Here is a 24,070-nt window from a genome sequence, read left to right on the forward strand (position 1 = left end):
AAATAAGTTGGAGCGAGCGCAACTCTAACAGGGTGCATTTTGCCACTAGCTGCCTACGGACAATGACGTCGCGCTCGCGGCTCATGGTTGACGGGCTGAGCAGCCGGGCAAGTCCGTCGTTTTCAGCGCACAGCGAGTGGCAAAGGCGCTGACAAAACGGGAGCTTTGAGCTGCTGAAAACGGCAAAACAAGTCTAAAGCGTGTTCAAACGCGTGCGCACAATGCTCCTGCTTGAAAGGTCGGAATTTAAGGGGCCAATTTTTTGGATGGCGGCCGCCGGCCAAGCTTTGGACGGAAAAGGTTTCCTGGCGACAGCGAGCGAGCGCGGCGCTGCCGTACGTGCACCGAGTCGCCTGCCTGAAGACCTTGGACAAGTCGTCGATGATGTGCCGCTGCTCCACAACTTGAAGGAACTCCATTTCACCGTCCTGCTGGCCGCAACCGCGGTCCAGGTCATTGAGCGAACTAGGCCTTCTCTGTGGAACACAAATGCAGTGGACTCTGTTGGCACGCCGCCGTTGTCCGCGTCGACTTACCAAGCTTGCCATCTCCTCGTTCTCCTGGGTGACAAAGCGCACTTTGTTTTCAAGGCGACACAGCACCAGCGAGAGTTCTTCATTCTTCCTGCTCAGGCGTTTGTTTTTGTACAGGAGTGGCAGAAACTGGCTTTCTGTTTCTCTCAGTCGCTTTAGCTGCAAGCATGAAGTGCGGGATGTGAAAGACGCACAACACGCGGGCCAGAACGTATCCATTCCTTTTGCATCGGTTTGAACGGAATCGTGGCTTTGGCTCCCAATAAAAGACATCTACCAGGCAACCGACTCGCCGCGCCGCTCAACTAATAAGCAAGCGCAATGGGTCCCTCGCTGGATGGCGCGCATCAAACGTAGCGCAAACCTTCAAGCGTGCCGTCAATAAATTACCAGTTCATTGCGCTCTTCAGAAAGCAGGGCGTTTCGATCCTCCAGTTTCCTGATGACTGCGCTGAGCTCAGCGATTTTCAGATGAAACCGTCGCGTGTCCCGATCCTCCTGAGACTGAAAACGCCCCGCAACACACACACACAAGCACTCGTTCAAAGTTCAAAACTGTTTTTGTGCTACCTTCCTCCAGCAACGAACTAAGTCATGCGTACTGCAAGTGTGTGATGAGGTGGCTTACGCAATGAAGAGGATTGCTAGTAGCGGCGTTGACCCCACTTCCAGGGTAGTTTAGGCCCGCCCTTTGGGAATCCCTCAGGGCAGCGATCTGCTGCTCGGCAGCCTGAGTCTGCAGCTGAAGGCGGTGGACGTGGCCGGCCCCAGGGCTTCATCCAAAACACTAACCGCTCTGTCTTTCAGCTTGATCTCATCCGTCTGGATGTACAAACGGGGAGCGCTCAGGCAGGCGGGCAAACTCATTTGCCAGAATTGTGACAAAAACAAAGAGAGCAACCGGCCAATTTTTTTCTTGAATCGACTAGAACACCTTTGCTGTGACAAAAGCGAAGCGAGCAACCGGACATTTTCTTCTTGTGAAATAGAATAGAATAGAATGCCTTAGGTGTCATTGCACTGCAGGTATACAACGAAATTGGGAACATAGCCACGCACCGCGCATCTGATCAGTCCTACCAGTCGGCGGATCTCCCTCTCGCAGTCTCTCTTGGTTCGGCTCATCTCCTCCCGATGCTGGTGATGAGCCGATCGGAGCTCGGCCGCTCGGGACTGCCAGGCCTGCTGGGCCGCTGCCAGGGCTTCTTCCGCGCTCCTGGTGGAGGCGACACCGCTCGGTCTCCCGACACCGCCGCGTCTCCTCCACCTCCGCCAGCAAAGCGCCCCCCCTCCTCACCTGAGCAGACATTGCGCCACACCGGGCCGTTGAGACCGCAACGGAGCGCCGCGACGCTTACTGGGGACAAGCTACACAATACGGTAGCGGCCGCATCGAAGCCCGACGTGGCGTGCGGATAGTCAGACACGGATAGAGCGGATCACCTTGTCCATGGAGCCGTCCCTCAGGCTGAGGACCAAGGCATTCAGTCGCTGGATCTCTCCATCTTTGATTTTGATCACTCTCATCAGCTCCATTTCATGCTGCCGCAGTAATGTCTCCCTGGTAATGGCTAACTCTTTCTGCTTCTCCTCATGGAGTTTGCTTTTGAGTTCCGTCATGGCGGCGGTGGCACGGTGGTGCTCCGCCCGCAGGTCCTGACTTCTCTCTCTCTCCAGACAGCTGACCTGACATGACTTAGACTTAGACAAACTTTATTGTCATCTTGTCTGCACATGGTGCATACAAAACGAAATTCCGTTGCATACGTCTTACAACAAAGTAGTGATATTGCAGTTGAATAGAAGTAACATATCCTATGAAAAAATATATATATATATATATATTAAAAATAAGTATAAAGTGCAGCAGTGATAATTATGCAATAGTGCAAGTAGGCAAAACAGTATTCAAGAGTGTGCAGAGGAATGCTAAACCATGTATTAAACTTCTATTTAAAGGGTTTATACAAGTTCAGTAAAGTTGGTAGTGCGAGATAGTGCAAGATAGAGGTCCGTAGTGTCATAAAGTACAGTTCTGTGAATGTGTGATGCAGAGTTCAGTTTAGAGCTCAACAGTTCTAGTGTTCAACAGTCTGATGACAGCAGGGAAAAAGCTGTTGCAGAACCTGGTGGACCTGCAGCGGATGCTGCAAACCTCTTCCCAGAGGGCAGCAGGGAGAACAGTCCATGGTGGGGGTGTGATGGGTCATTGATGATGTTACGGGCACGGGACATGCAGCGCTGAGATGAAATGTCCTGAATGGAGGGAAGAGGAGCCCCTATGATCCTCTCTGCTGTCCTCACCACTCTCCTCACGTTCTTCCAATCGGAGGCGGTGCAGCCTCCACACCACACAGAGAGACAGCTTGTCAGAATGCTCTCTATGGTGCTCCTGTAGAACGTCCTCATGATGGGTGGGGCCAGGTGGGCTCTCCTCATCCTCCGCAGGAAGTACAAGCGCTTCTGTGCCCTCTTGACCAGTGCCGTAGTGTTCATAGTCCAGGTGAGGTCTTCTGTGATGTGGACCCCCAGGAATTTGGTGCTGCTGACCACCTCCACAGCTGAGCTGTTGATGATCAGTGGAGCGTGGTGAGGCTGTTTTTTCCTGAAGTCGACGATGATCTCCTTCATCTTCTCCTCATTCAGGATCAGGCTGTTTTCTCTGCACCAGCCCACCAGCTGCTCCACCTCCTCTCTGTAGTCCAGGTCGTTGTTGTCTCTGATGAGCCCCACCACCGTTGTGTCGTCTGCTGACTTCACGATGTGATTGGTGGTGAACCTGAGGACGCAGTCGTGTGTCATCAGGGTGCACAGCAGGGGGCTCAGGACGCAGCCCTGAAGGGAGCCTGTGCTGAGGGTGATGACATCAGAGGTGTTCTGTCCGACCCGGACTGACTGAGGTCTGTTGGTGAGGAAGTCTAGCAGCCAGTTGCGAAGGGGGGTGTTGAAGCCCAGGTGTTCCAATTTTCCTACCAGATGCTGTGGGATGATGGTGTTAAACGCTGAGCTGAAGTCCAGGAACAGCCTCCGCACATGGGTGTTCTTCTCCTCCAGGTGAGCCAGGCTCAGGTGAAGAACGGAGGAGATGGCTTCCTGAGTGGAGCGGTTTTGCCGGTCGGCAAACTGGAACGGGTCAAATAATAGGGGGAGTCTGGAAACGATGTGACCTTTAAGCAGCCTTTCGAAGCACTTCATCATAACCGGAGTCAGTGCAACAGGCCGGTAATCATTAAATGAGGTGATTTGAGGTTTCTTCGGCACCGGAATGATGGAGGCAGTCTTAAAGCACGCCGGCACTGTGGCTTGGCCCAGCGAGGTGTTAAAAATGTCTGTGATGACCCCAGCCAGATGACTTGCACATTCCCTGAACACACGCCCAGGAATGTTGTCCGGGCCAGGGGCCTTACAGGGGTTGACTCTCCTCAGGGTCTTCAACACATCGGCGGAGTCAAGGCAGAGTACCTCCTCTTCCTGATGGGGGACAGTTTTAACTGCTGGAGTGCCGTTTAGTGCCTCGAACCTCCCAAAGAAGTTATTTAGACCATTTAGAAAGTCAGCATCAACTACACCCACCGGGGGGGGGGGAGGGTGAGTTGTCGTCTGTAATCGCCCGTATGCCTTGCCACATACTCCTGATGTTTTTGACGTCGTGGAAACGATCCTGAAATTTTCGACTGCGGTCTCGCTTCGCTATCCTGATGGCACGGTTCAAGTTGGCTCTCGCTGTCCTCAGTGTCTCCTTGTCGCCAGACTTGAAGGCAGAGTTCCGCGCTCGTAGCGTTTGACGTGCCTCCTCAGTCATCCAGGGTCGTTGGTTGCCCCGGGTGATGATATTCTTAGTGGTGCTGACGTCCTCGGTGCATTTGTTGATGTAGGCTGACACAGTCATGGCACACGCATGTCTAATCTACATCGGGAAAACTGGGAGGGAGGGAGGCAGGCAGGGAGGCAGGCAGTGTCTGTCTGTTGAGGTTTTCACCTTGTTCTTCTCCTGCTGAAGTTCTAACTGGACGTCCATCAGTTTGGTTCTCAGCTCGTCATTGGCGGCCTGAAGGGCGTCCGTTCGCTCCGCCTTGGCCCGCCCTGCCGGAGCTCGTTTGGACATCTCTTACTCGAGTCTCGCCCGGTCGTCAGTCAGAGATCACAACATTTGTACCTGGAGAGCACAAACGCAGCGCTGTTTTCCACTGGCTTCGAACTCAACTTCAATCGGTACCGTAACTTACAACATCATAAACATAGAACTAGCTTGACTTATTCATTGAATAAATGCATTTGGTTCTTCAAAACTGCATCACGCAACATAGCGTGACCGAGACGGCCGTTATCCACCTGCGTGAAGTTATTTGGTGAAATGAATGAGATGTTTAAGACACCATCGTTCTGTCTCTATGTAGATGAAGGGAAATAATCGATTGCTGAAGGTCCAAAGGTGTTGTGATAAACAAATAAACATATTAGTGATTAGTGACATATTTGTGATAGACATATTAGGCAGGATAATCACATATGTTAACGTGACTGCCCACACTGTATTTATTTATGGTTATTTGTTAAATCGAGTACTGTTGGACATGAAATAGGAAGTGTTTAACATAAATGGAAGACGAAAGGGGTACTCACCATTGTAGCTCCTGCTGGTCAATGATACGAGCCTCTTCTTGCAGTGGAAAACATACAGCCAACAAACACCGTGGAACCTAAAGGAATGAAATTAAACATTAACATTTAGCCTCAACCAACATTCACAGATACAACGCAACGCAAACTACACAAACGTAAATCTTTTTAAACACAATGAGTTGTACTTACCGTGTACGCTCTAGACGGTCCACTTGCAAGCAGAAAATAAAGATATTTCTGTTGATAATCGTCGTGTTTGTATCCGGTGTCTCGCTCAAGGCCATTGCGCCCACAGATTTGAATTTTGGCGAGAGTTCAGCCTATTGACGTCATTTCCGCGGTGTAATACCCGCATATCTGAAACGGCAAAGTTAAGAGTAGAGTTAAATAAAGTTTTTAGTCAACGCAATAATTTACAACCGTTGACCAGTCGAAATAATCGTCGAAATTTGGCGTCTGTGGCTGGAAGCAGACGCCGAGTTCGACATTCCTCCCAAACGCCACACTCCCTCGCTTTTCAGGGCTAAAAAAAAACAGTTGTAATTACCTTGTACGCTCTAGACGGTCAAGTTGCAAGCTGAAAACAAAAATATTTGCCTTGTAAGTCATCGTGTTACTAACCGCTGTGTCTTGTTTGCCAGAATTGCCGCTTTCCTACTTCCTGTTGCAAGCCACGCCCACGGATTATAATTTTGCCGTGAGTTCCGCCTATTGACGTCATGTCCGCGTGACATGACTGCGACGTAATATTATCTAAAACTGTTTGTGCGGTATTGTGTTGTTCTGTGCGGTATTGTGTTATTCTGTGCGGCGTCGTGTTGTTCTGTGCGGCGTCGTGTTGTTCAGTGCGACGTTGTGTTGTTCAGTGCGGCATGGTGTTGTTCAGTGCGGCATGGTGTTGTTCAGTGCGGCATGGTGTTGTTCAGTGCGGCATGGTGTTGTTCAGTGCGGCATAATGTTGTTCAGTGCGGCATGGTGTTGTTCAGTGCGGCATGGTGTTGTTCAGTGCGGCATGGTGTTGTTCAGTGCGGCATAATGTTGTTCAGTGCGGCATGGTGTTGTTCAGTGCGGGATGGTGTTGTTCAGTGCAGGATGGTGTTGTTCAGTGCGGCATGGTGTTGTTCAATGCGGCATGGTGTTGTTCAATGCGGCATGGTGTTGTTCAATGCGGCATGGTGTTGTTCAGTGCGGGATGGTGTTGTTCAGTGCAGGATGGTGTTGTTCAGTGCGGCATGGTGTTGTTCAATGCGGCATGGTGTTGTTCAGTGCGGCATGGTGTTGTTCAGTGCGGCATGGTGTTGTTCAGTGCGGCATGGTGTTGTTCAGTGCGGAATGGTGTTGTTCAGTGCGGCATGGTGTTGTTCAGTGTGGGATGGTGTTGTTCAATGCGGGATCGTGTTGTTCAGTACGGGGTGGTGTTGTTCAGTGCAGGATGGTGTTGTTCAGTGCAGGATGGTGTTGTTCAGTGCGGCATGGTGTTGTTCAATGCAGGATCGTGTTGTTCAGTGCAGCATGGTGTTGTTCAGTGCAGCATGGTGTTGTTCAGTGCGGCATGGTGTTGTTCAATGCGGCATGGTGTTGTTCAGTGCGGGATGGTGTTGTTCAGTGCGGCATGGTGTTTTTCAGTGCGGCATAATGTTGTTCAGTGCAGCATGGTGTTGTTCAGTGCGGCATGGTGTTGTTCAGTGCGACATAATGTTGTTCAGTGCGGCATAATGTTGTTCAGTGCGGCATGGTGTTGTTCAGTGCGGCATGGTGTTGTTCAGTGCGGCATGGTGTTGTTCAGTGCGGCATGGTGTTGTTCAGTGCAGGATGGTGTTGTTCAGTGCAGGATGGTGTTGTTCAATGCGGCATGGTGTTGTTCAGTGCGGCATGGTGTTGTTCAGTGCAGGATGGTGTTGTTCAGTGCGGCATGGTGTTGTTCAGTGCGGAATGGTGTTGTTCAGTGCGGCATGGTGTTGTTCAGTGCGGCATGGTGTTGTTCAGTGCAGGATGGTGTTGTTCAATGCGGGATGGTGTTGTTCAGTGCGGGATGGTGTTGTTCAGTGCAGGATGGTGTTGTTCAGTGCGGCATGGTGTTGTTCAATGCGGCATGGTGTTGTTCAGTGCAGGATGGTGTTGTTCAGTGCGGCATGGTGTTGTTCAATGCGGCATGGTGTTGTTCAATGCGGCATGGTGTTGTTCAGTGCGGCATGGTGTTGTTCAGTGCGGCATGGTGTTGTTCAGTGCAGCGTAATGTTGTTCAGTGCGGCATGGTGTTGTTCAGTGCGGAATGGTGTTGTTCAGTGCGGCATGGTGTTGTTCAGTGCGGGATGGTGTTGTTCAGTGCGGCATGGTGTTGCTCAGTGCGGCATGGTGTTGTTCAGTGCGGCATGGTGTTGTTCAGTGCGGCATGGTGTTGTTCAGTGCGGCATGGTGTTGTTCAGTGCGGCATGGTGTTGTTCAGTGCGGCATGGTGTTGTTCAGTGCGGCATGGTGTTGTTCAGTGCGGCATAATGTTGTTCAGTGCGCCATAATGTTGTTCAGTGCGGCATGGTGTTGTTCAGTGCGGGATGGTGTTGTTCAGTGCAGGATGGTGTTGTTCAGTGCGGCATGGTGTTGTTCAATGCGGGATCGTGTTGTTCAGTGCGGCATGGTGTTGTTCAGTGCGGCATGGTGTTGTTCAGTGCGGCATAATGTTGTTCAGTGCGGCATAATGTTGTTCAGTGCGGCATAATGTTGTTCAGTGCGGCATAATGTTGTTCAGTGCGGCATAATGTTGTTCAGTGCGGCATAATGTTGTTCAGTGCGGGATGGTGTTGTTCATTGCGGCATGGTGTTGTTCAGTGCGGCATGGTGTTGTTCAGTGCGGCATGGTGTTGTTCAGTGCGGGATGGTGTTGTTCAGTGCAGGATGGTGTTTTTCAGTGCGGCATGGTGTTGTTCAATGCGGCATGGTGTTGTTCAGTTCGGGATGGTGTTGTTCAGTGCGGCATGGTGTTGTTCAGTGCGGCATAATGTTTTTCAGTGCGGCATGTTGTTGTTCAGTGCGGCATGGTGTTGTTCAGTGCAGCATAATGTTGTTCAGTGCGGCATGGTGTTGTTCAGTGCGGAATGGTGTTGTTCAGTGCGGCATGGTGTTGTTCAGTGCGGCATGGTGTTGTTCAGTGCGGCATGGTGTTGTTCAGTGCGGCATGGTGTTGTTCAGTGCGGGATGGTGTTCAATGCGGGATCGTGTTGTTCAGTGCGGCATGGTGTTGTTCAGTGCGGCATGGTGTTGTTCAGTGCGGCATGGTGTTGTTTAGTGCGGCATGGTGTTGTTCATTTCGGCATAATGTTGTTCAGTGCGGCATAATGTTGTTTAGTGCGGCATGGTGTTGTTCAGTGCGGGATGGTGTTGTTCAGTGCGTTATAATGTTGTTCAGTGCGGCATGGTGTTGTTCAGTGCGGCATGGTGTTGTTCAGTGCGGCATAATGTTGTTCAGTGCGGCATAATGTTGTTCAGTGCGGGATGGTGTTGTTCAGTGCGGGATGGTGTTGTTCAGTGCGGAATGGTGTTGTTCAGTGCAGGATGGTGTTGTTCAGTGCGGCATGGTGTTGTTCAGTGCGGCATGGTGTTGTTCAGTGCGGCATAATGTTGTTCAGTGCGGCATGGTGTTGTTCAGTGCGGCATGGTGTTGTTCAGTGCGGCATGGTGTTGTTCAGTGCGGCATGGTGTTGTTCAGTGCGGCATGGTGTTGTTCAGTGCGGCATAATGTTCAGTGAGGCATAATGTTGTTCAGTGCGGCATAATGTTGTTCAGTGCGGCATGGTGTTGTTCAGTGCGGGATGGTGTTGTTCAGTGCAGGATGGTGTTGTTCAGTGCGGGATGGTGTCTTTCAGTGCGGCATGGTGTCGTTCAGTGCGGCATGGTGTCTTTCAGTGCGGCATGGTGTCGTTCAGTGAGGCATGGTGTTGTTCAGTGCGGCATGGTGTTGTTTAGTGCGGCATGGTGTTGTTCAGTGCGGGATGGTGTTCAGTGCGGCATGGTGTTGTTCAGTGCGGTATCGTGTTGTTCAGTGCGGTATCGTGTTTCTCAGTGCGGTATCGTGTTGTTCAGTGCAGTATCGTTGTGTTGTTCGTATTGTGTTGTGTTGTTCGTAATGTGTTGTGTTGTTCGTATTGTGTTGTGTTGTTCGTATTGTGTTGTGTTGGTCGTATTGTGTTGTGTTGTTCATATTGTGTTGTTCATATTGTGTTGAGTTGTTCGTATTGTGTTGTGTTGTTCGTATTGTGTTGCCTTTAACACTTAGCCTCTAACACTTAGCCTCTAACACTTAGCCTCTAACACTTAGCCTCTAGCATCTAGAAGGTAAATAAATAGGAAGGAAGGACTCACCGGTGACGTCTTCGCCCACGTCCAAGCGTTGTACTTTGTATTTTCATCCTTCTGACAGTGGAAAACATAGCCAACAAACACCGTGGAACCTAAACGAATGAAAGAAAACTATCATTTGGCCACAACCAACATTCACAGATACAACACAATGTGACGTGCGGGGTTGAGGTTAAAGGTTGAGTGAAGGGCCCTCGTTTTAAACTACTTTTTTGAAAAGGATTGGGAACAAGTAAGACGTATTTAATTTATTTAATGGGAAGTAGTAAGAGCTATTGGATTTAATCTATGTATTATATTCTATTGTATTGTATTCTGTTGTATTCTTTTGGATTGTATTTAACTAACCCCACTAAAACTTCAGCCCACAAAAACTCGCCTCTGGCGCCTAGCCTCTGGCACTTAGCCTCTAACACGTAGCCTTTAACACTTAGCCTTTAACACTTAGCCTTTAACACTTAGCCTTTAACACTTAGCCTTTAACACTTAGCCTTTAACACTTAGCCTAGAAGGTGAATAAATAGGGTTAAAGGTTGAGTGAAGGGCCCTCGTTTTAAACTACTGTTTTGAAAAGGAGTGAGAACAAGTAAGACGTATTTAATTTATTTAATGGGAAGTAGTAAGACTTATTAAATTTATTTAATCTACTTTTCTTCCCAGGCAAAATTTGATGTGCTGCAATTCCAAATTTCCAAAGTGAATGAAGGAATGAAGTCCTTTAAATTATGATTTTGTATAAATACTAGGCATTAACACAAAATCGACGGCACAAAATGGGCAGACTTTACTTGTTTGAAAATGACTGGTTACAAGACAGACTTTTTTAATTTATTTAATGGGAAGAAGACTTAGTTTAATTGATCTATTTTTGTTCCCTGGCAAAATTTGATTTGCTGCAATTCCAAATTTCCAAAGTGAATGAAGGCAAGAAGTCGTTTAAATTATGATTTTGTTTAAATACTAGGCATGGACACAAAATCTACGGCACAAAATGGGCAGACTTTACTTGTTTGAAGAGGACTGGTTACAAGACAGACTTTTCTGATTTATTTATTGGGAAGAAGACTTATTTAGTTTATTTAATCTATTTTTGTTCCCTGGCAAAATTGGATTTGCTGAAACTGTATTTTGCCAAATCTTGCCTTGAGACCTGATAGGAAGTATTAAACGCTTAGTTAAATCAATACAAGTTGGTAGTAAGAGCGAGTAATGTTGGTTGAACCGATGAATGAAGGTTGAAAGCAATTTAAATTATGACTTTGTATAAATACTAGATATTAACAGAACATCTACTGCGCGAAATGGGCAGAGTTTACTTGTTTGAGAAGGAGTGGCTTATTCAAAACTAAGATTTATTTAATCTGTTTGTTCCCAGGCAAAATTGGATGTGATGCAATTCCAAATTTCACCACATGACGGTGCCCAATTTCGACTTCATAGGACATATTAAACACTTAGCTTGTTATTATGTTCAAGGTAATCAGATTTGTTTATTATTCTAATGGCCTCTTCAAAACTATTCTGGATTACTACTTTGGATCTATTCTACATTACTTGGCAACAACATACTCTGTAACAGATTAGGCAGTATAATCATATATGTTAACTTGAGAGTGCCCACACTCAATCTACTTATCGTGATGTGTTAAATCAATTACTGTTAGACATTATTTGTCTGATAATCTACCAAATCTTTGAATTGAAGAATTTGTGATTTAATTAATAGCTTGTTCAGGGTAATCAGACTTGTATATAATTCTAATGGCCTTCTTTTGAAAACTATTCTGAATTACAACTTTGGATCTTATATTACTTTGCAACAATCTACTCGGTGACAGATTAGGCAGTATAATCACATATGTTAACTTCAGTGCCCACACTGTATTTATTTAAGGTTATTTGTTAAATCAAGTACTGTTAGACATGAAATAGGAAGTGTTTAACATAAATGTTATGGCTACTCACCATTGTAGCTCGCTCCTGGTCAATGATATGAGCCTCTTCTTGCAGTGGAAAACTTGCAGCCAACAAACACCGTGGAACCTAAAGGAATGAAATTAAACATTAACATTTCGCCTGGACCAACATTCACACGTACAACGCAACGCGGCTACACTTCTGCTATTACAAACGTAAATCTCCTTAAACACAACGAGTGTTACTTACCGTGTACGCTCTAGGCAAAATTGGATGTGATGCAATTCCAAATCTATCTGAAACGGCAGTTAAAAGTAGAGTTACATCAAGTTTTCTTTTTTAATCAACACAATCATTTACAACCGTTGACCAGAAAGAATCGTCGAAATTCGACGTCCCCCACAAACGCCACGCTCACTCGCTTTTCAGGGCAACAAAAGTACTTCTTTTTAAAAACGATGAGTTGTACTTACCGTGTACGCTCTGGACGGTCCAGTTGCAAGCAGAAAATAAAAATATTTCTCTTGTTAGTCGTATGTTACCATCCGCTGTGTCTTTGTCAACATCGCCGCCATTTTCCTACTTCCTGCTGCGAGCCACGCCCACGGATTTAAATTTGGGCGGAAGCTCTTTCCATTGGCGTCGTTTTCGCGTATAGCAAATCCGATTGGTTGGGAAGGGGGCACGGTTATGCAGCCGAGGGGTCCTGTGATCGGTGGGATGTAAAGTAGGCGTCGACGTCACGTCCGCGTCACGTGACCACGACGTGGCAGACGTCATATAGCAACCGCTGTTTTGTTTAGTAGACTTACAGTTGTTATGCATTGACATAATGGCGCACACACCAAATAGATTTAAATAAATTAAATAATTCTTCTGCCCACTCTCTTTTAAACAAGTTAACTCTCCCCGCGGATTTGAATTCCGGCGAAAGTTACGCCCATCGACGTCACGTATGTCACGTGACCACGACGTGGCAGATGTCATATAGCAACCGCTGTTTTGTTTAGTAGATTTACAGTTGTTATGCATTGGCATAATGGTGTGCACTCAAAATAGATTTAAATAAATTAAATATTTCTTCTGCCCACTCCCTTTTAAACAAGTTAACTCTGCCCACGTCCATTGACGTCTTGTCTGCGTCACGTGACCACGACGTAGCGACGTCATATAGTAACCGCTGTTTTGATCAGTAGACTTACAGTTATTATGCGTTGACATAATGGCGCACTGGTTAGCATGGCCACCTCTTCAGCATGATGTTGCGGGTTCGACGCCTGATCAATGTTATCATGGAGTGAGCTGAAGTGCATGGCGCTGAAGATTTGAATCTTTGAAATGCGCTGAGGTCTGACATATCAGGCAGAATGGTTTGCCATCACGTTCAACAAAAAATAGAAACTTTCCCACTCTGATTAAAACGTCCTGTGTTCATCTACGTATTTTCGTTTTGCTGTGCATCTTTTCCCTGCCATTTCGAGAGCCCAATTGACACTCATAGTTTAAAGAAATGTGTTTGCCCATCCTACTTTGTGGAATTTCACCACATGCGCTTTTGACCAAAATACCAAATTGAACTCAAGTGAAGCCAACACGCACAACCCCCCCACACACACACACACACAAATGTTGATATGAACATAAAAGAGCCGCATGCGGTTCGGGAGTTGCGGCTTGGCCAAACCTGTACTATACAACTTTATTTGTATAAAATTTTCACAACAGCTGTCACACAAACAAAGCGGGAAAAACCGAAGACGTGCGTGTTCCGCCCACGCTGGATTTATTTGCACCTTTGAAAAGACACCGTATTGCCGCAGATGTGGCAAAGAGTACTTTTGGGCATCTGAGACGGAAGGATGTCCAAAGCATCACGTCACCTGCTCTGGTAGGCATGGTGGTGGGACGTTGAGGTCAACCGCTTTGGGGTTGGCTGAATCTTTGATCGCAGGATGCCACACACTTGAAGACAGAAGCAGAAAAGCAGAGCTAAATGCAAAATGTACTCACCGGTGACTCCAATTTTTTTCCCCCCTGAAGAAACAGCTGGACGGGTGGCCCCGGCTGGCCAGTGGGACTCTTGTTATTCTGACCCTTTTTAGTGCGCGTTTGGGGCAACAACCGTTTTTTGTGGCGCTCTCTTCTGGTTCAAAAGTGCCCTGCATGTGAATTTGCTTTTCCTGCCTTCTGATTGGATGAGCGCCGGTGTGACGCGGTGCCTCTGTCACCGTGGCGGGGGGTATACGTTGGCATCGGAGCGTCTGCCAACGTCTGAGACCGGCTGGCAGTGTATCGGAGGTGTCGAGTGCGGTGCCGCTGGAGCTCACTCACCAGCTGGTGTTAGGGCCACAGAATGAAGGCCAAGGAGAAGAATAGAAAGAGAAACAGAAACTTCTCCTCCAATTGTTTGATTTGTCTCTTCTGAGCTTCGATGAATTCTTTCAGCTCTTTGTTCCTCTAGGACGGACAAATGGAAAGTGGCATTCAAAAGCCAGTAAGCGTGCAAGTAAGTGCCGGGCTGGCTTTGGGCCCTTACCTGTTGCGCGCTGTGCAGCAGATCCATTCTCTCTTGGAGGATGCAAGCGTCGCGCTCCCTCAACTCGCACATCAGGGCTCGCTTCCATTGGTCCACGGCGCTCCTAAGCTCTTCTCTCTGATCCGCCGTCAGCACGTCATTCACGCCAGCGTGGCTGGCTTTTTCGCCGTCCGTGGCGGGGCAGTCCCGCTGCGGTAGCGCCTCGTACAACATGGCCTCCAGCTCCAGGATCCTCTGGGCCGCAATCCTCGTCCATCAGTGGTCCGGCGGGAGATTTGAGGGCGGCTTACCTTATGAGCCTGGTCCATGGAACACTTCCTGAAGTCCAACTCTTCATCCAGGTAGCCCTTCTGCTTGCAGAACATATCCTAGCACAGCTCAAGGTCAGAATTGTTGGGGCACATTGCCGGAGTTCCCCTTGGCTGATGTCGCGTGTCTGTCTACCTTCTCACTTTCAATGTCCAACATCTTCTGTTGAAGTGCTGACTTGGTCACTTTGATGTATTCTAACCACTGAGGAAAGGCTGCTGTCACATAAGCAGAATGCGAGAGCGTGCGTGGACGTGCGCGTTACCTTCTCGGCTAGGGTGAGAAGGGTCCTGGCGTGAATCACGACCACCTGCTCCTCGTTGGTGAGATTCTGCAAGAGCCCAAAGGCACAGCGTCAACAAGCTTCTTTCAGCGCAAAGCCTTCCAAAAGTCACATTTGAGCCGCCGAGTCTCGTGGAGTGCGAACATAAGGAGTTCGACATACACTTACGGCGTTATAGCCCAGGATGTCCAGCTTCTTCATCAGATCACTGATGACGATGTCCGGGGGAAAGGCGCAAGGAGCAATGTAAGGTGTTCTGGGACCTCGGGTTAAGGTTAGGGTTGCGAGGGACGCCTTACGTACGCTCACGCCCTCGGCCTCGCAGTAGATCTGCAAAGGGCTGAGGCCGTCTGGGAAACGGACTTGCAGAAACTTCAAGACGGGGGAGCGCCACTCCCTCTCCTGAAAGGCAGAGGCATGCATCCGTCCGTCCGTCCGTCCGTCACATCTCTGGCCTCAACACGCTTGTGCGAGTCTTCCCACCTCCAGCTCCAGGATGCGGAACTCAAGCAGTTCGTTTTGGTCTCGGATATCCTGGATGTGCTCTTTCAGACGCGCTTCTTCCGCCTCCATCCGCCTGACCTGAAAAGACAGTCAGACCTCATCTGCGGGGCTTCCCGACAGGTGTGACGCCAAGCGACTCCGCCCAGCGCCTTTCTTTCCGTCACCTTTTCGGCCAACTGCTGATTGCTCTGACGCAGCAGCTGCTTCTCCTCCACCCACTTGACATTCTAGAAGAGACAAACGCGTGGACAGCTTTGGAATGTTGTGTCATTTTCATCCACAAATTCTTTGGTTGACTGGAAAATGACATTTGCTTTTCTCCGCATTTTCCCAGCCACGTTCGGGGGGGGGGGGGGGTTGGTCCAGTAATGCCAGACGGATGAGTGACTGAAGAATGTAGCTATTTTGTCTGAGAAAAAGGTGTGCTCATTGATGAGCTTACCTGTCCTTGTTGCTTCAGCGCTGACTCCAGATCTGCTACTCTGCTTTGATAGTGACCCATTTCTACCATCAGCTTTTCTCTGGTCTGAAAGGAGGAGGAGGGAGGCTCCTCCTCCTCCTTTCAGACCAGAGAACACCCGAGGCTGGGTGAGAACGGGGAGGCTGCGACCCGGCCGGGGGTTGCGGGAAGGGGCGCCACCTTGATCTCCTTCTCGGCGTCGTAGTCCCCTTCGCTGGTCTGGGCTAGCAGAGCGTAGGCTCGTTGCAGCGCTTGATATTCTTGCGTCAGCTGGCGGTAGCGAAGCTCCGCCTCTTCATGCACACACCAATGCAACACAGCACTAGTACCAGAATCAGTCAGACCGGCGACAAAGCACCCGCGACGCAAAGACGAGTCCGATTCCAGGCTGAAGAGGAATGTTTGGTGCCAATACGCTGGCAGAAATGGCGGGCTACCTCTTCGGGTTCCGTGTCGGGGGTTCTGTCGGTGTGAAAAGACAAGGACGATCCGTCCGAGTCCACCAACACGTCTTCGTCGTAGCCGTAAAATGTTTCGATGACCTGCGGGCGCGGAAGCAAACATCTCTCTGAACAAACTGAAGCGACACCTCACGATGAATCGACGAGAGGAACGATAGCGAGAAAAAGGCCATTTTATCTTGCGCAACACCAAGCAGCCGCAAACAAACAGACTCACCTTGCAGGACCTCACGCTTTGTTCCTCCTCAGAGATTCTCGACGTCGGTATCGTAGCAGCAAATCTCTCTCCTGTCGACACAAATAATCCGCCTTTGAGATTCTTTGGATGCAAAGGGAACGAACGGCTCCGGCGCAGAAACAAACGCGACTCACAATGACATTTCTGACATGAGCTCCTGTCTCCAGAGCCTGAAAAACACGTCACCGGCGATGATTGGAGGGACGCTCGTCTTTTCCAAAAGTGACAACTACAGGGTGTGTCAGGGTTTTCCAGATTATCTTTATCGTATCATTGTGTTGCTTTGACTTTGACTGCGACCTGTAATAAATAATATTATTTATCCCTTATTTATCCCTATCGCTTATCCCTTCCTACACAAAGTCGTAAAACACCCCTTGCTATGTTTTGACTAGAGGTCAAGGGCTTCCTCTATTCAATCCACTCTTACACCCACCCTGTTTCTCTTAATTAAAATGCTCGTGCAGGAGCCGAGAGTCAGACTTCATTCGTACAACGGATGGACTCTCCACCTGCAGGTGTCCAAAAGAACTTACTTGTCTCCCGTGTGGTTCTTGCAAAATAAGTTGGAGCGAGCGCAACTCTAACAGGGTGCATTTTGCCACTACCTGCCTACGGACAATGACGTCGCGCTCGCGGCTCATGGTTGACGGGCTGAGCAGCCGGGCAAGTCCGTCGTTTTCAGCGCACAGCGAGTGGCAAAGGCGCTGACAAAACGGGAGCTTTGAGCTGCTGAAAACGGCAAAACAAGTCTAAAGCGTGTTCAAACGCGTGCGCACAATGCTCCTGCTTGAAAGGTCGGAATTTAAGGGGCCAATTTTTTGGATGGCGGCCGCCGGCCAAGCTTTGGACGGAAAAGGTTTCCTGGCGACAGCGAGCGAGCGCGGCGCTGCCGTACGTGCACCGAGTCGCCTGCCTGAAGACCTTGGACAAGTCGTCGATGATGTGCCGCTGCTCCACAACTTGAAGGAACTCCATTTCACCGTCCTGCTGGCCGCAACCGCGGTCCAGGTCATTGAGCGAACTAGGCCTTCTCTGTGGAACACAAATGCAGTGGACTCTGTTGGCACGCCGCCGTTGTCCGCGTCGACTTACCAAGCTTGCCATCTCCTCGTTCTCCTGGGTGACAAAGCGCACTTTGTTTTCAAGGCGACACAGCACCAGCGAGAGTTCTTCATTCTTCCTGCTCAGGCGTTTGTTTTTGTACAGGAGTGGCAGAAACTGGCTTTCTGTTTCTCTCAGTCGCTTTAGCTGCAAGCATGAAGTGCGGGATGTGAAAGACGCACAACACGCGGGCCAGAACGTATCCATTCCTTTTGCATCGGTTTGAACGGAATCGTGGCTTTGGCTCCCAATAAAAGACATCTACCAGGCAACCGACTCGCCGCGCCGCTCAACTAATAAGCAAGCGCAATGGGTGCCTCGCTGGATGGCGCGCATCAAACGTAGCGCAAACCTTCAAGCGTGCCGTCAATAAATTACCAGTTCATTGCGCTCTTCAGAAAGCAGGGCGTTTCGATCCTCCAGTTTCCTGATGACTGCGCTGAGCTCAGCGATTTTCAGATGAAACCGTCGCGTGTCCCGATCCTCCTGAGACTGAAAACGCCCCGCAACACACACACACAAGCACTCGTTCAAAGTTCAAAACTGTTTTTGTGCTACCTTCCTCCAGCAACGAACTAAGTCATGCGTACTGCAAGTGTGTGATGAGGTGGCTTACGCAATGAAGAGGATTGCTAGTAGCGGCGTTGACCCCACTTCCAGGGTAGTTTAGGCCCGCCCTTTGGGAATCCCTCAGGGCAGCGATCTGCTGCTCGGCAGCCTGAGTCTGCAGCTGAAGGCGGTGGACGTGGCCGGCCCCAGGGCTTCATCCAAAACACTAACCGCTCTGTCTTTCAGCTTGATCTCATCCGTCTGGATGTACAAACGGGGAGCGCTCAGGCAGGCGGGCAAACTCATTTGCCAGAATTGTGACAAAAACAAAGAGAGCAACCGGCCAATTTTTTTCTTGAATCGACTAGAACACCTTTGCTGTGACAAAAGCGAAGCGAGCAACCGGACATTTTCTTCTTGTGAAATAGAATAGAATAGAATGCCTTAGGTGTCATTGCACTGCAGGTATACAACGAAATTGGGAACATAGCCACGCACCGCGCATCTGATCAGTCCTACCAGTCGGCGGATCTCCCTCTCGCAGTCTCTCTTGGTTCGGCTCATCTCCTCCCGATGCTGGTGATGAGCCGATCGGAGCTCGGCCGCTCGGGACTGCCAGGCCTGCTGGGCCGCTGCCAGGGCTTCTTCCGCGCTCCTGGTGGAGGCGACACCGCTCGGTCTCCCGACACCGCCGCGTCTCCTCCACCTCCGCCAGCAAAGCGCCCCCCCTTCTCACCTGAGCAGACATTGCGCCACACCGGGCCGTTGAGACCGCAACGGAGCGCCGCGACGCTTACTGGGGACAAGCTACACAATACGGTAGCGGCCGCATCGAAGCCCGACGTGGCGTGCGGATAGTCAGACACGGATAGAGCGGATCACCTTGTCCATGGAGCCGTCCCTCAGGCTGAGGACCAAGGCATTCAGTCGCTGGATCTCTCCATCTTTGATTTTGATCACTCTCATCAGCTCCATTTCATGCTGCCGCAGTAATGTCTCCCTGGTAATGGCTAACTCTTTCTGCTTCTCCTCATGGAGTTTGCTTTTGAGTTCCGTCATGGCGGCGGTGGCACGGTGGTGCTCCGCCCGCAGGTCCTGACTTCTCTCTCTCTCCAGACAGCTGACCTGACATGACTTAGACTTAGACAAACTTTATTGTCATCTTGTCTGCACATGGTGCATACAAAACGAAATTCCGTTGCATACGTCTTACAACAAAGTAGTGATATTGCAGTTGAATAGAAGTAACATATCCTATGAAAAAATATATATATATATATATATATATTAAAAATAAGTATAAAGTGCAGCAGTGATAATTATGCAATAGTGCAAGTAGGCAAAACAGTATTCAAGAGTGTGCAGAGGAATGCTAAACCATGTATTAAACTTCTATTTAAAGGGTTTATACAAGTTCAGTAAAGTTGGTAGTGCGAGATAGTGCAAGATAGAGGTCCGTAGTGTCATAAAGTACAGTTCTGTGAATGTGTGATGCAGAGTTCAGTTTAGAGCTCAACAGTTCTAGTGTTCAACAGTCTGATGACAGCAGGGAAAAAGCTGTTGCAGAACCTGGTGGACCTGCAGCGGATGCTGCAAACCTCTTCCCAGAGGGCAGCAGGGAGAACAGTCCATGGTGGGGGTGTGATGGGTCATTGATGATGTTACGGGCACGGGACATGCAGCGCTGAGATGAAATGTCCTGAATGGAGGGAAGAGGAGCCCCTATGATCCTCTCTGCTGTCCTCACCACTCTCCTCACGTTCTTCCAATCGGAGGCGGTGCAGCCTCCACACCACACAGAGAGACAGCTTGTCAGAATGCTCTCTATGGTGCTCCTGTAGAACGTCCTCATGATGGGTGGGGGCAGGTGGGCTCTCCTCATCCTCCGCAGGAAGTACAAGCGCTTCTGTGCCCTCTTGACCAGTGCCGTAGTGTTCATAGTCCAGGTGAGGTCTTCTGTGATGTGGACCCCCAGGAATTTGGTGCTGCTGACCACCTCCACAGCTGAGCTGTTGATGATCAGTGGAGCGTGGTGAGGCTGTTTTTTCCTGAAGTCGACGATGATCTCCTTCATCTTCTCCTCATTCAGGATCAGGCTGTTTTCTCTGCACCAGCCCACCAGCTGCTCCACCTCCTCTCTGTAGTCCAGGTCGTTGTTGTCTCTGATGAGCCCCACCACCGTTGTGTCGTCTGCTGACTTCACGATGTGATTGGTGGTGAACCTGAGGACGCAGTCGTGTGTCATCAGGGTGCACAGCAGGGGGCTCAGGACGCAGCCCTGAAGGGAGCCTGTGCTGAGGGTGATGACATCAGAGGTGTTCTGTCCGACCCGGACTGACTGAGGTCTGTTGGTGAGGAAGTCTAGCAGCCAGTTGCGAAGGGGGGTGTTGAAGCCCAGGTGTTCCAATTTTCCTACCAGATGCTGTGGGATGATGGTGTTAAACGCTGAGCTGAAGTCCAGGAACAGCCTCCGCACATGGGTGTTCTTCTCCTCCAGGTGAGCCAGGCTCAGGTGAAGAACGGAGGAGATGGCTTCCTGAGTGGAGCGGTTTTGCCGGTCGGCAAACTGGAACGGGTCAAATAATAGGGGGAGTCTGGAAACGATGTGACCTTTAAGCAGCCTTTCGAAGCACTTCATCATAACCGGAGTCAGTGCAACAGGCCGGTAATCATTAAATGAGGTGATTTGAGGTTTCTTCGGCACCGGAATGATGGAGGCAGTCTTAAAGCACGCCGGCACTGTGGCTTGGCCCAGCGAGGTGTTAAAAATGTCTGTGATGACCCCAGCCAGATGACTTGCACATTCCCTGAACACACGCCCAGGAATGTTGTCCGGGCCAGGGGCCTTACAGGGGTTGACTCTCCTCAGGGTCTTCAACACATCGGCGGAGTCAAGGCAGAGTACCTCCTCTTCCTGATGGGGGACAGTTTTAACTGCTGGAGTGCCGTTTAGTGCCTCGAACCTCCCAAAGAAGTTATTTAGACCATTTAGAAAGTCAGCATCAACTACACCCACCGGGGGGGGGAGGGTGAGTTGTCGTCTGTAATCGCCCGTATGGCTTGCCACATACTCCTGATGTTTTTGACGTCGTGGAAACGATCCTGAAATTTTCGACTGCGGTCTCGCTTCGCTATCCTGATGGCACGGTTCAAGTTGGCTCTCGCTGTCCTCAGTGTCTCCTTGTCGCCAGACTTGAAGGCAGAGTTCCGCGCTCGTAGCGTTTGACGTACCTCCTCAGTCATCCAGGGTCGTTGGTTGCCCCGGGTGATGATATTCTTAGTGGTGCTGACGTCCTCGGTGCATTTGTTGATGTAGGCTGACACAGTCATGGCACACGCATGTCTAATCTACATCGGGAAAACTGGGAGGGAGGGAGGCAGGCAGGGAGGCAGGCAGGGAGGCAGGCAGGGAGGCAGGCAGTGTCTGTCTGTTGAGGTTTTCACCTTGTTCTTCTCCTGCTGAAGTTCTAACTGGACGTCCATCAGTTTGGTTCTCAGCTCGTCATTGGCGGCCTGAAGGGCGTCCGTTCGCTCCGCCTTGGCCCGCCCTGCCGGAGCTCGTTTGGACATCTCTTACTCGAGTCTCGCCCGGTCGTCAGTCAGAGATCACAACATTTGTACCTGGAGAGCACAAACGCAGCGCTGTTTTCCACTGGCTTCGAACTCAACTTCAATCGGTACCGTAACTTACAACATCATAAACATAGAACTAGCTTGACTTATTCATTGAATAAATGCATTTGGTTCTTCAAAACTGCATCACGCAACATAGCGTGACCGAGACGGCCGTTATCCACCTGCGTGAAGTTATTTGGTGAAATGAATGAGATGTTTAAGACACCATCGTTCTGTCTCTATGTAGATGAAGGGAAATAATCGATTGCTGAAGGTCCAAAGGTGTTGTGATAAACAAATAAACATATTAGTGATTAGTGACATATTTGTGATAAACATATTAGGCAGGATAATCACATATGTTAACGTGACTGCCCACACTGTATTTATTTATGGTTATTTGTTAAATCGAGTACTGTTAGACATGAAATAGGAAGTGTTTAACATAAATGGAAGACGAAAGGGGTACTCACCATTGTAGCTCCTGCTGGTCAATGATACGAGCCTCTTCTTGCAGTGGAAAACATACAGCCAACAAACACCGTGGAACCTAAAGGAATGAAATTAAACATTAACATTTAGCCTAAACCAACATTCACAGATACAACGCAACGCAAACTACACAAACGTAAATCTTTTTAAACACAATGAGTTGTACTTACCGTGTACGCTCTAGACGGTCCACTTGCAAGCAGAAAATAAAGATATTTCTGTTGATAATCGTCGTGTTTGTATCCGGTGTCTCGCTCAAGGCCATTGCGCCCACAGATTTGAATTTTGGCGAGAGTTCAGCCTATTGACGTCATTTCCGCGGTGTAATACCCGCATATCTGAAACGGCAAAGTTAAGAGTAGAGTTAAATAAAGTTTTTAGTCAACGCAATAATTTACAACCGTTGACCAGTCGAAATAATCGTCGAAATTTGGCGTCTGTGGCTGGAAGCAGACGCCGAGTTCGACATTCCTCCCAAACGCCACACTCCCTTGCTTTTCAGGGCTAAAAAAAAACAGTTGTAATTACCTTGTACGCTCTAGACGGTCAAGTTGCAAGCTGAAAACAAAAATATTTGCCTTGTAAGTCATCGTGTTACTAACCGCTGTGTCTTGTTTGCCAGAATTGCCGCTTTCCTACTTCCTGTTGCAAGCCACGCCCACGGATTATAATTTTGCCGTGAGTTCCGCCTATTGACGTCATGTCCGCGTCACATGACTGCGACGTAATATTATCTAAAACTGTTTGTGCGGTATTGTGTTGTTCTGTGCGGTATTGTGTTATTCTGTGCGGCGTCGTGTTGTTCTGTGCGGCGTCGTGTTGTTCAGTGCGACGTCGTGTTGTTCAGTGCGGCATGGTGTTGTTCAGTGCGGCATGGTGTTGTTCAGTGCGGCATGGTGTTGTTCAGTGCGGCATAATGTTGTTCAGTGCGGCATAATGTTGTTCAGTGCGGCATGGTGTTGTTCAGTGCGGCATGGTGTTGTTCAGTGCGGCATGGTGTTGTTCAGTGCGGCATAATGTTGTTCAGTAGGCCATAATGTTGTTCAGTGCGGCATGGTGTTGTTCAGTGCGGGATGGTGTTGTTCAGTGCAGGATGGTGTTGTTCAGTGCGGCATGGTGTTGTTCAATGCGGCATGGTGTTGTTCAGTGCGGGATGGTGTTGTTCAGTGCAGGATGGTGTTGTTCAGTGCGGCATGGTGTTGTTCAATGCGGCATGGTGTTGTTCAGTGCGGCATGGTGTTGTTCAGTGCGGCATGGTGTTGTTCAGTGCGGCATGGTGTTGTTCAGTGCGGCATGGTGTTGTTCAGTGCGGAATGGTGTTGTTCAGTGCGGCATGGTGTTGTTCAGTGTGGGATGGTGTTGTTCAATGCGGGATCGTGTTGTTCAGTACGGGGTGGTGTTGTTCAGTGCAGGATGGTGTTGTTCAGTGCAGGATGGTGTTGTTCAGTGCGGCATGGTGTTGTTCAATGCAGGATCGTGTTGTTCAGTGCAGCATGGTGTTGTTCAGTGCAGCATGGTGTTGTTCAGTGCGGCATGGTGTTGTTCAATGCGGCATGGTGTTGTTCAGTGCGGGATGGTGTTGTTCAGTGCGGCATGGTGTTTTTCAGTGCGGCATAATGTTGTTCAGTGCAGCATGGTGTTGTTCAGTGCGGCATGGTGTTGTTCAGTGCGACATAATGTTGTTCAGTGCGGCATAATGTTGTTCAGTGCGGCATGGTGTTGTTCAGTGCGGCATGGTGTTGTTCAGTGCGGCATGGTGTTGTTCAGTGCGGCATGGTGTTGTTCAGTGCAGGATGGTGTTGTTCAGTGCAGGATGGTGTTGTTCAATGCGGCATGGTGTTGTTCAGTGCGGGATGGTGTTGTTCAGTGCAGGATGGTGTTGTTCAGTGCGGCATGGTGTTGTTCAGTGCGGAATGGTGTTGTTCAGTGCGGCATGGTGTTGTTCAGTGCGGCATGGTGTTGTTCAGTGCGGCATGGTGTTGTTCAGTGCAGGATGGTGTTGTTCAATGCGGGATGGTGTTGTTCAGTGCGGGATGGTGTTGTTCAGTGCAGGATGGTGTTGTTCAGTGCGGCATGGTGTTGTTCAATGCGGC

General features: G+C 49.4%; 1 protein-coding gene across 1 annotated transcript; it reads right to left on the reverse strand.

Annotated features, from left to right (window-relative positions):
• Window positions 1–13,491: 13,491 nt before the first annotated feature.
• Window positions 13,492–21,440, reverse strand: LOC125966500 (janus kinase and microtubule-interacting protein 3-like). Its single transcript, XM_068649820.1, has 14 exons — window positions 21,315–21,440; window positions 18,756–18,995; window positions 15,928–16,054; window positions 15,699–15,811; window positions 15,501–15,584; window positions 15,223–15,285; window positions 15,038–15,136; window positions 14,859–14,956; window positions 14,723–14,777; window positions 14,537–14,602; window positions 14,407–14,475; window positions 14,253–14,330; window positions 13,963–14,196; window positions 13,492–13,883 (listed from the first exon to the last, which is right to left on the reverse strand). The coding sequence occupies exons 1-14, from the start codon at window positions 21,438–21,440 to the stop codon at window positions 13,767–13,769; spliced, it is 1,569 nt and encodes a 522-aa protein (XP_068505921.1). The 3' UTR covers window positions 13,492–13,766.
• Window positions 21,441–24,070: the final 2,630 nt, after the last annotated feature.

Source organism: Syngnathus scovelli, unplaced genomic scaffold, assembly GCF_024217435.2.
Source record: "Syngnathus scovelli strain Florida unplaced genomic scaffold, RoL_Ssco_1.2 HiC_scaffold_36, whole genome shotgun sequence".
Lineage (NCBI taxonomy): Eukaryota > Metazoa > Chordata > Actinopteri > Syngnathiformes > Syngnathidae > Syngnathus > Syngnathus scovelli.

Bases quoted from the DNA above. Each gene is read 5' to 3' on its own strand.
- LOC125966500 (XM_068649820.1), bottom strand. From the start codon at position 21,440: ATGTCCAAACGAGCTCCGGCAGGGCGGGCCAAGGCGGAGCGAACGGAC. The intron at 14,603-14,722 runs GTAAGTGTATGT...GGGCTCTTGCAG, and splicing joins ACATCCTGGGCTATAACGCC to AATCTCACCAACGAGGAGCA. The intron at 14,476-14,536 runs GTAACGCGCACG...GCCTTTCCTCAG, and splicing joins TTCTCACCCTAGCCGAGAAG to TGGTTAGAATACATCAAAGT.